The following is a 12,106-nucleotide window of genomic DNA, read 5'->3' as shown; positions in this document are numbered from 1 at the left end:
TATAGTATTGTTCACATTTGAGTTGTTTATTTTATTGATATTTATTGAGTAACTAAGTATACCTATGTAGTATAAGTAACTTGATATAGTATGACATATTTTGAGTTTTAAAAATTTCCGTCGCACTCTCAGTCGTTTAATAATTACTTTAAATTAATCTAAAGTTTGCAAGTAAATATATAGAGGTGGAGTTTTAATGATTAAAAATTTCAAAGCAAGCTGGTGCAATAACGCTCGCTAAACCTTAATGTAATTATTATTTTCGTAGTTTATATTGGCGCTATCACAAAATTCGTCATTATCGCTTTACGATGTGTACTTTAAACACATTTGTGTTTCGTTTTTATTGTTCATCTCGATAACAGTTGTTTGCCGTGATTAAATATGCAATGTAGAAGTTTTGTCGTCATATTACTTGGTTTGGTTTTATGTGTACATTTTTCGGTGTGCATTTTAAAAAAGAATGTTGCCAAATCTAACCCTAGTGTGTCTCGACTATACCCCATCGAGAAGAGAGTCATCGGTGGTATACCGACAAGCTTGAACCAGTACCCCTTTACGGTGCAATTCATAAATTTAGGTGCTCTATGCGGAGGCTCCATACTCAGTAAGAAGACCGTCCTCACTGCGGCTCACTGCTTTGATTTGAATCAGGATAAGGAAGAAATGATTATAGTAGCAAGTACGTATTTACGACATGCAGAAATTTACTTGGCACCTGCTTTCATTGATTTCCGAGAAACGAGGTGCGTAAAATTAACATCACATTCACTGTGTTATAAGTTGAAACTGGAAATACATACATGCATTTAAATATAGATATTGATTATTCAGGTCTGTTATTCGGAGCCATTTAGGTTGAGAGCTCGGTGCGATCTTGACATAGCTTAACCCTTAACCCTTATTCACAGTCCATACATTTCAAGTCCTAAAAGCCGGTCGCTTCGTAAACTTGGAAACATTTTGAATACTCATAGATAACGTTAGAAGCTTACTTATTTCTTAATATAAGTAGCAGAACAACTAAATGTGGCTTACTGCTACTAAGAGTTAAACTTCTTACTTTTTACATCTCAAAATTAAGTAAAACTTACAATAAGATTGGGAGCCAACAAAAAATCATAAAGATCATCGCCAACGACTGACAAAGAAGTAGATAGATCACCATTCACCGTAAACTGTATTTATGGAGAAGGTACGATTTATAAATTGTTACTCTTTGTAGTCAGTTTTAAATCTCTGATATGATTTGCATAATATCAGAGATTTAAAACGGGCAATTTAAAATTTTAAAATAAACAAACAATTTTAAAGCAATCTTTTAAATTCAGATGCACGATTTGTAATGGATTACCGAGGTATCAAGTATGAGGTTTGGGACTACATAGTACACGAGGGCTACTTAGCAGACGATAAAGAGTCTTATTCGAATGACGTAGCGGTCATATTGATACAAGAAGATTTTGAATTCAACGATTCCGTGCAGACGGCCCAGCTGTGTACCACCTCTGTATGGATGAGACGAAATGAAACGTTCTATGCTACAGGCTGGGGAGAGACTGAGGTAAACTTGAAATAGAAACCGGTTAAGTGCGTGTCGGGCCACGCGCAATATAGAGTTCCGTAGTACCTCTAGTTTTTGATAATTTTAATGAATACAGTACATTTACACTACTAACAACATCATCTCAGTTACGTTTCAAGGAATTTGAACGAAAAGTTCCTTTATACTTCGCCGAATACTTTTTTTTAGTTGATCGATTATTACTCAATAACTTATAAAGTCTTCTTAGCCGTGATAATTTTCCTTTTAAATTCAAAATATTTCCTACTCCCGTGAATTTTTTTACATTTCCAGAAGCAACCGTTAACCTGGTAGAACGATTTTTTCCGCTTTGAAACTTAATATTTCACAAATGGATCCCTAAATCGGAAAACGATCTTTGAATACTCATAATAAGTATTTAAAAAAAACTATCCAACGACACCTCACACGCGAAAAAAAAAAATCATCCCCGCTTGATGTGTAGGGGAGGTACCATAAAAAAATGTAAGATTTTATATAAGTACCATTCTGTCGGCATCATTAATATGTGCGTTCATACTGAATCACAGCTTTGTAGGTCCTATAGTCTCTGAGTAAAACCGCGGACAGACAGACGGACAGACAGACAGACAGACGGACAGACAGACGGACAGACAGACGGACGGACAGACGGACAGACAGATGGACAGACAGACAGACAGATGGACGGACAGACTGAAACTATAAGGGTTCTTTATTGACTACGGAACCCTAAAAACGACACACTCGCCCTAAACACATAATATACGGCGCTCGTATATTATGTGTTTAGGACAAGAGGAGTAGAAAAAGCCTTGGAGTAGAAAAGTGTCTTCAAGTGCAATTTAAATTATGCAGCTGTCACGCTGTCCAGCAATTTGTTAAATTATGATACAGGAAATATTATACTAGTATATTAATCTTAGATACTAATGTTATTAGTAGCTGAAGTGTTTGTTTGTTTGTTGGAACGTGCTAAACTCAGGAATTACTGGACCGATTTCAAAAACTCTTTTACCAAATCTATAGCTAAGATGTCTCTGAGTGCTAAAGACTATATTATATTGTATGTATGTACCACGGGCGGAGCCGGGATGGACTACTAGTTAATAATTAAAAGCTTTTATTTAACTTGCTCTGTATGTATGTAAGTATGTATGTTCGGGTGAAATCTTGGCACTCAATTTTGGAGTAGATATATTCAACCGATCGAGCTGAAATTTTGCAGGCACGTTTAGTTTGGATGACAATACATGATATTGTATGTGACATCACTCTAAATCCAATATGGCCGACCATCCAAGATGGCAAAATAGTTGTTTTTTTGCAAGTAAATTGCAAGAAATAAAAACAAATACCGAAAGAGTGTAAATTGGTGATGATACCGCTTTTACCGGTTTCTATCAGATAACCATAATCATTGTTACATGTCACACTGGCTGTGTGATCTATGATTTATAGCCAGTTTCTGATTCATTTAACAGTGTTGTTGATTGGTTAAAAATTTGAACTTAGCCAATCGTTATAAAGTTGATAAACTCCTGGCAAAAACCTTAGTGCCCTGAACGCCACTCCGAAAGGAACCCCAACCACCTTGTCTTGTATGCAATTTGCCACTGTAATAAGACGTTTATACCGCTTCTAGTACGGCAAGTCCGTACTCGGGAACGCTCTCAGCTCAGCATCACTCAGCTTCGTGGATACTCGCGACTGCACGGAATGGAACAAGCTGGCAGTGAGCGCGGACCAGTTCTGTCTGTACGGAGACGGCGAACGGGACACGTGCCGGGGAGACTCGGGCGGGCCCATCCTGTGGAGAGGGTAAGTTATTTCAGGCAGATCGATAGTGCCATAGTTTATAGCAAACAATATGTTATATTATGACGTGAAATATTCACTCAACTAAAAGCTTGGTAAGCAAGATTGTTTGTGTTAAAGGGTTATTTCGATGTTCCGACCCATTCCGTATTCTGGTCTTTAACTGCCAATTAATGTCTTTTTTGCGGAAATGAACGGGGGGGTTGAAAAACTTTCTGGATTCCCCAGGCGCGTGTTCCACGACTAAACCCAGTAATAGTGCTCCAGTCCATGGTAACGGCAAAGTTGCGGGAACGATGGAAGTGAAACCCACCGCAGCAACTGCCTAATGTATATAGTCACGTCTCAAAAACGCAACGTTAAGTTTGGCAAGCATTCAAATTTGACAAATTTTTTCACTTTGTGGAATAATTACAGAGGAAACTGAATGAAAATATGTTTTCAGCTTGATAGTCGGCATAACGTCGTACGGGCGGCGCTGCGGCACGGCGCCCGGGATGTATGTCAACGTGGGATACTTTCACCGCTGGATACAAAACGCAGTCACTTCACTCAAACAAAAATTTTGTTTATTTGAAGATGAAAGCTAGGAAACTGAATATAAATAAAAAAATCTCTAATATTATTACAAAGCTGAAGAGTTTGTTTGCTTAAACGCGCTAATCGCAGGAACTACTGTTATAGGTATGATTTGAAAAATTTTGTCAGTGTTAAATAGCCCATTTATCGAAGAAGGTTATTTATATCTATAGAGTATAAGCTATATACATTATACAGGGTGCGATTAAACCTTCCTGCCAAATTTTTTCCAGGGCTTGGGTATTATTAGGAGAGTCCATTTAACCAAAAGAAATTGGTTGTTATTTTTTTAATGACATATTTTATCCCATTTAAGATCGTTGCAGAACGGTCACTCGCGGCGGTGGATATGAGCGGGGGTGACGCGGGGGGAGACGCGCGCGCGGGTGACGCGTACTGTCCATTAATTGTAGTGTTTTTAGGATAACTTTTGGTAGCTATTTCTCAACATTTTAGTACTGAGTGATTATAAAATAAAAATACGTATATTTTTATTTTTAACAAGGATTGCCTAATATATCAAAATTTGGCAGGAAGGTTTAATTGCACCCTGTATTTTACGTTACGTTAAGACCAAAAGGAGCGATGCATCAATGAAGAATGTTTCAAAATCAGGAGATTTTTTCCTATTGCTTGCGCTGCGTTAACTGTTAAAGTTTCGCAAAAAATATCATGCATCACAGAATGGTCTCCTTTAAAAGTTATAAAAAAATATATTTTGTCTGTATTTTAAGGTAAGCTCACTATAACCTTTTTTATGCTATCCTATTTTATCCTTCTAAAACAATGCATTATTTGCGAATATGGTTTTATAAACATGATATCAATCACTATCCAAATAAATACGTTATTCATCACAAATATTTCATAAAAATATAGCTGTTGTCCTTTACAACATTCGATTCAAATGAATATCTGATAGGAGATATCACTCAATCTATACCTACTAACTATTTCACGCGGACGAAGTCGCGGGCGAAAGCTAGTACTAAATACTAATGAATTTTACATTTAAAAATAAGAAAAATAACCCCAGAAAAATGTCAAATAGAATAATAATAAAGCACATTTTATTATAATCTTATATCTTTCAACTCTCGGAAATCTCGGAATCGGCTCCAACGATTTTTATGAAATTTAGTATATAGGGGGTTTCGGGGGAGATAAATCGATCTAGCTAGGAATCATTTTAAAGAAAATGTTATTTTATCAGTGTTTTATCGAATACCGAGCAAAGCTCGGGCAAATAGCTAGTAATATTGAATTGAACAAAACAGCCGTCTGCCGCAACCGCTACAGCTGCCGCTGTCACTAGATACCGCTGGAGCTGGTGCTAATATAACGCCATTTTGACCACACGATGGCGCAATTTATATGGAGCTTGAATAAATTGAATATTCGAGACCGTTCCGTTCGAGATACCCTCCATACCCGTTCGGGTCAATGCATCCCTAGGGTCATTATTGACATTCGTCAATCAAAATACTGCTAACTCACTTTGAGTTATCGATATTAGTTTATAAGTCAAAAAAGTTTTCCAATTTCTTATCATGCCTTTGAGCGCCTGAAACAATCAGTCTATTGTTTTTTTTTTGTTTCAGCTTCATTTAATTTGTAATATTAAAAAAAAATGTAAAAAAATGGTTCGTTATTTTATTTTATTTTATAAATTTTTGGAGAACTTACAGTTACAGCCAACATACACATAGAATCTAAATATTATACAATACAAGAAGGCCAATTAAAAGTTTCCACAGATAGAATAGATATATTATAGATAACTTATTTATTATTCGAAGCTTTTGTTTCTTACTGATAACTGGAGATAATGAACTGAAGGGTAACAATATTATGTACTAGCTTTTACCCGCGGCTTCACCCGCTTGAAATTCTGAGAACGACATAATTTCAGGAAAAAAACATAACTTTTTATACATAAAATATAGACTATTTCACTCAGGAAGACACCAGCTTTCTATCGGTTTCAAAATGTTTGCAATCAGACCAGTAGTTTTAGAGATTACCTCCTACAAACTTTACCTTATAATATTATACCAGCTAATGTAGACGAAAAAAGGATTTTCATGAAAAAGGTTTTGAAGATACATAATAATATTAGTTTTCAAAATATAAAGATAATAATATGGTAGTGTAGTGTGATCTACGTCGCGTCGATTGACGCGTAAAAAAAGCAATACCGCAAGTTGAGGTTGCTGTGTTGTTTTCGAAGGGGTATTTAAAAATAACTACGTGAGTAGTACTCAGAGAAGTTGATTCCTATGCAAATCGGGGACCAAAGTAGTTTGGTTGCGTTACGTCAAACCCAGCTGACAGATCACAATTACAACTCGGGCGAATTAACATGACACCTGGTTCAATTGACGTTTCTCTTAAGTACTGAGTGCAAAAAAAGTTTTTTTTTATTTTAAGTTATTTAAAAAAAAATTACGTTACCGGAACTAGTTATTTTTATAGGGCTACACTAACCACAGTATTAACCAAGTACGAGTTGGACTCGCCCAAGGGTTCCCCAGCAGGAATACGAGGTTTATGGATGCGTCCGATAATTTGTATCTAGCTTCATATTAATATATTCCGTGAGTAGCTAATTCATACCACAGACGCACGGCAATGTTCAAACGTTAATACGAATAACAAAAACTTAACAAATTTAACGTTCAAACGTAACAACTAACAAATAACACAACAAAACTCAACAAAAATCCAAAAACAATAACCATTAACTACTAACAAATAACTCCGAAACGCAAACTCAATAACACACGTGTAACGGTAACAGATATAATATGCTAACGCTACTGGACGCGTATGACGAGAGCGGGGCGCTGCGCGGGGAAGCGAGGAAGGGGTAAAATTTAAGCCAGGTGTCAAGTTAACTCGCCCGAGTTGTAGTAACATTGAATTGACATATTTGACCAAATAACGTTGGTCTGTCAATTGCATACTGAATCAATTCCTCGATGGTACAAATTACAATGGAGTTGTAGTACGTCATTGCAATTAATCTGCTTATCATAGACAAACGACATCTAGATAATATTAATAAAACCTTTTGTACATTAGATTACCGTAAATATTTTACAGAACGACTACGTCGTCGCGTCGATGTGACGAGTAAGCTTGTATAGTTTTTAGTTAGTTAAACAAAACGTAGATGGCGCTTATACTCGCTAGGTCATTTATCGTAAGAATGAACTATGAATGAACTATAAACTAATCTACTAATATTGTTAGTGCGCAAGTGTGTCTATCTGTTTGTATGTCTGTTACATTTTCAGGCTTAAACTACTGAACCGTTTTTGATGAATTGCTATGAACATTTTCTGCTATGAACATTTTCTTTGAGACACTTTGAATCCCGGAGAAGGACTATTGATACTTTTTATGTCGATGGCAACAACTAGTTATTAATAATAATAATTATTTATTACTTAAATAAGTAAGTAGGTACATAAATATTTGTCCATTACAAATTCGTGTACAAACCTATGTTTATTTAATTATTTAAACTTAATTTTATCAAGTGGAAACATTATGACAATCGATTCAGAGTTTTACTGACGCACTCACCGCCATCATCAGATACATTTAATTATAATATTTTACCTTCAATTTAATGAAAAGTTTGACGGATAATGTGTGGGACTTATGTCATTATCTTCATTTAATTACAGTTAAGTAATAATTTATATTCGTCTCTGATTGCCGCACTCAGAGTGGAACATTAATTACTTAAATGTAATTAATTCAAAATTTTGACACAAACCCCATACATTATCTGTCAAACTCTTCATTTAATGAAGGTTAATCATAACTTAATGTCTCTGAGTATGTCAGTTAATGAAGTTTGAAATATTGGAGATTAACCACGGAGCTAATACTAAGAGCTCCGTGATATTAACAGATAAACTGTTTGTTATGCCGGAGCCACTACATTATGTAGGGCGCTTTTCGGTACCTGAAACCAAAGTGAAAAGTTTCGACGCCTGCCATTAGGGGAGCGAAATAAAAAGCCTATGAATTAGCTCCTACAAAGGTTCGAAATGTAACACAGGCCTTTGAGAAAGTAATAAGATTAGTTGCTCTCCAAATCAATGTAGGTATACTTCGCTTCGTTTGTAACATACAATATTGAAATAGGTTGCAGTGTTGTTAAGGTTTCTAAAACTTTCCAAAACCGTCATACAAACACTATGCTATTATACAGGGCCTATACTATACAGTATACATATTGGGGTTTCCTGTAAAGATGAGCCCGCCTTTGGCCACTGATAGGTTCATAAAATATAAGCAATAACGATTTACCAGATTTTTTTGGAGTACAGTTTACCTACACGATGTAGCTAATATATGTTTTTAACCTGAGGCGTATTTCAATATTCGGTGCCTTTGGCCCTAGTATAAATACGCCAATAGTCTTACTCGAATACTTTGATCGTGGAAAACCTCGGGTCACTGGTCGCTTGCGGTTACACCTGGCGACACCGGCCACAATACATGTGGACTCAGGAGGCCAGGCTGCCAGCTGGTCAGTAGCGGCTCTTTTACCATTACTAAGTTAAGTGTAAACACATTATATTCCGGAATTTTTAATTTTAAAGCCTGATCTCCAGAGATCTTTGATGGAGACTGTCGCGGCAGGTGTACAAGTTAAAAACACATACTAGCTGATATTGACCGGGAAGGGCTGCTTCGGTCAGTATCTGTGCGACATGACCAGACGCGAGCAAAACACTGTTTGCTATCACTTGCTATCACGTCGGCAGCACACGTTGCTCGTCTCTCCCGCTTGGAGCAAACAAAGAGCGGCCCTACAGGCCACTATTGGACCCGACATCACGCTGCCGGCCATCGTTCGCGCGATGCTGGACAGCTAACACTCTTGGAGGGCAGTCGAGACATTCATCGAAGTGGTAATGTCGTTGAAAGAGGAGGTGGAGCGCAGGCGAGAGACGGAAGCGCTCGATCCTCGGAGAAGGCCGAGGCGGAGACCAAGGGCCATGGTCATCATGGTCATCACATGGTCACGACATCTCGACGAATGATGACCACTGTGGCTCAGTTGGTGGGCTGTTGCTCAAGCCGGGGGTCGCGGGTTCAAATCCCGCCGACGGAACAAAAAGTTTTTAAAGTTCCTGGGTCATGGATGTGTATTAAATATGTGTATGACATAATAAAAATCTTAAATATATGTATAGTATTAAAATATAAAATATATTTCCGTTGTCTGGTACCTCTAACACAAGTCCTTCAGGTACTTACCACGGGGCCAGACTGACGTAGTGTGAAGCGTCCATAGAAGCGTCCATAGATATTATCCCGCCTTAGCAGGGGAGCTCGGGGCGTCGGCATGGGGCTGCCGTCGCCTATGACACCGAGTCCCGGGTAGGCCACGATTGGCTAGGTGTTCCAGCGCATCGTCGCACAGTAATGTGGAATGGTGTATCCACGACTTGAGTCTGAAGAGGCAGAGGTGGTGGGGCAGGGGCACCTTCAGGAGCAGGAACACCGTTGGGGTTTTGATCCCGGGTGCGTCTTCCGTCCGCCCTGGGGAATCCCACATACCTCGGTGGTCCTCCCCAGGCCCCGGGGAAGCGTAAACGTATTCCCCCAATGCAAAAAAAGGCGCACTAAGCAGAATTGGACAGAAACTACAGAAACTGAACCCACAAGATACGGGAAAATATCTACATGCAATTAAACATAAAATATATCCGACAACAACCAAACTTAATATCAAGCTTAAACACGAATTCTTAACTCATCACTCCAAATAATTTCCATGTCCGGTACAATAAGCGATAATGAGCTTAGTGCTAAAATCGAAAAGGTAGGCTTTTAAAGTTAGTTCGTTATTTAATTTGAAACAAGTAACGCAGGAAACGTAATCCCTCTAGAAAAGAATAGAGTTCGGGGCGCTGGGGATTTATTTGAAAGTTTCCTTTCATCCTGAATTCCCTTTCGCACTCACTAATGGAGTTGCTGTGAATACGGCGGTTAAACATTTTGTGTAGCATTAGCTCCGACTATTCCTTTGTTCATTAGAGGATTTTCATTAATTAACTGCTTTATGAATTTGTATTTATAAGTCTTTATGTAAGATTATACAGGGTGTAACAAAAATAAGTGATAATACTTTAGGGTGTGTACGTGTTCCTTGTAGACATTTTACTGTGAAAGTAGCAGCTCTGAAAGACTAACTTTTTTTTTCACTTTTGTATGGGCAAGGGCCCGAGCGTCACGAGTTTCCCCATACAAAAGTGAAAAAAATTTTTGGTCTTTCGGCGCCGCTACTTTCACATTGAACTCTCTGCAAGGAACACGTACACACCCTAAAGTATTATCACTTATTTTTGTTACACCCTGTATATCATGTTAATCCTCTTAAAATATGTTTACCTACTGTTTAATGATCCCGCATAATATAAATTGACTTTTTTCCTTTATCTACATATTAGATTTATGATAGGTATACTTATAGGTCTCTTTACAGCTATTCTTTTATTAATTCACAACAAAGCATTATCGCAATTATGTCAATAATTCGCAGCTTTACACACAACGCAATAACTGCCGTAATGCAGTTTTCCGATACAAACAAATAAACCAACATTAATTACCATGCAAATATTAAAACTACTTACATTATCATTTCACTCGACTATGAATTTTAATGCCAATTAATTTTATTCCCGGGATCCGCATAATAGCGAATGTTTTCAAGAGGCCTGCTTGTTAGCGGCGAGGTTCCGCCGAGCTATAAGCCGGTAAACAAAAACATGGCTATCACAACCGTAAACTCAATAGTTTATGGATACATAAATATACAAGGACGTCGCAATCGCACAGACCCACTATAAAATGTACGTGTGTAGTAAGTATGTGCGTTGGCACATACTATAAGCTTTTCTGATTTTTTATTACATTGGCAGTATAATAAAATAAACTACCGTCCGCACTTTAAACTTCTATACTCAACATCGTATCGTTTTTATCCAGATTCTTATTGATTGTCTGAAGAACACAAAATACACTTTTTGGAGAAATTAGTACAACTGACTCGATACAATGAAACGATCATAGCTGAGTTAGACGTCTAATTTAATTCAATTTTTCATTCTAAATACTACCTTCCGTAAAGTATAAAACTTTCGGGTAACTTTAATACTATGAAGTTATAATGAAATTCATAAAAGTTAGCCACAATAATTGTTTATAAAAAGAGGTACGAGGATATCCGCCGCGTCGGAAAAATTGTGTTCTTATTTTGTTCTACCTCGTTGGCTTAAAACTCTTTTTCTTTGTGGCTGAAAGTGGTTACAGTTATTTATAGATACTAAAGATCGCCCAATGGTCGAAATTCGACCTCAGATAAAAAAATAAATTATAAGTTTCAAATTTCAACACTTTTCTATTGTCTACTGTCAAAAAATTGACTTTATTATTTTTTACTACATAATTCCTGCGACAGTCTCAGATTAATAAAGTCAAATGATGCCAGACTGGCCGTGTAATAATTGTTTAACCTACGCATAATAATAACTAAGGAAAAGTAACTCCGTCAAAAAACATGCTCCACAATACAGTATAATTAAGTATATTTAAAACTAATTAATCTATTTTCACTTTGACAACAGACTTCAACCATAAAATCTATATAATATATAAAACTCAAAGGTGACTGACTGACATGGTGATCTATCAACGCACAGCCTAAACCACTGGACGGATCGGGCTGAAATTTTGCATGCAGGTAGATGTTATGACGAAGGCATCCGTTAGCGGAGTTAGGAAAGGATTTTTATAAATTCCAACTCCAAGGGGTTATAAAAGGGTATGAAAGTTTGTATATAATAATACTTCTTAACGCGAGTGAAGCCGCGGGTAAAAGCTCGTATAATATAAGAGTACAATTCGTATGTATAGGCTTGTCCCTAGTGTGTGTGTTGTAGTGTGTGTAATGTTTTATTTGTTAAAAAAATGTATGATAAAAGCATAATTTCAAAATAATATTAGTTCGATGCACTCCTTCACCATATAAACTATAACTGTGCGAAATTTCATGCACCTACGTTTCCCCATTTTTCGTAAAAAGGGTTACAAAGTTTTTCGCTCGCGTATTAA

The 12,106-nt window shown here is 37.1% G+C and overlaps 1 protein-coding gene across 1 annotated transcript; it reads left to right on the top strand.

Moving 5' to 3' along the window:
- Nucleotides 1-319: 319 nt before the first annotated feature.
- On the top strand, nt 320-3,982 carry LOC121726665 (trypsin epsilon-like). The gene is made up of 4 exons (XM_042114123.1): nt 320-682; nt 1,332-1,564; nt 3,210-3,385; nt 3,828-3,982. Exons 1-4 carry the CDS (start codon nt 385-387, stop codon nt 3,970-3,972), a joined length of 852 nt encoding a protein of 283 aa, XP_041970057.1. The 5' UTR covers nt 320-384; the 3' UTR covers nt 3,973-3,982.
- The last annotated feature ends 8,124 nt before the right edge of the window (nt 3,983-12,106 follow it).

This window comes from Aricia agestis, chromosome 1, assembly GCF_905147365.1.
Source record: "Aricia agestis chromosome 1, ilAriAges1.1, whole genome shotgun sequence".
Classification (NCBI taxonomy): domain Eukaryota; kingdom Metazoa; phylum Arthropoda; class Insecta; order Lepidoptera; family Lycaenidae; genus Aricia; species Aricia agestis.
The sequence above is the reverse complement of the archived record's forward strand: the minus strand, read 5'-3'. Positions and strand labels throughout refer to the sequence as shown.

Excerpts from the sequence above, each read along its gene's own strand:
- LOC121726665 (XM_042114123.1), top strand. The coding sequence starts at position 385 with ATGCAATGTAGAAGTTTTGTCGTCATATTACTTGGTTTGGTTTTATGT. Across the intron at positions 1,565-3,209 it reads CAGGCTGGGGAGAGACTGAG|TACGGCAAGTCCGTACTCGG; the intron begins GTAAACTTGAAA and ends TACCGCTTCTAG. Across the intron at positions 3,386-3,827 it reads GGGCCCATCCTGTGGAGAGG|CTTGATAGTCGGCATAACGT; the intron begins GTAAGTTATTTC and ends ATATGTTTTCAG.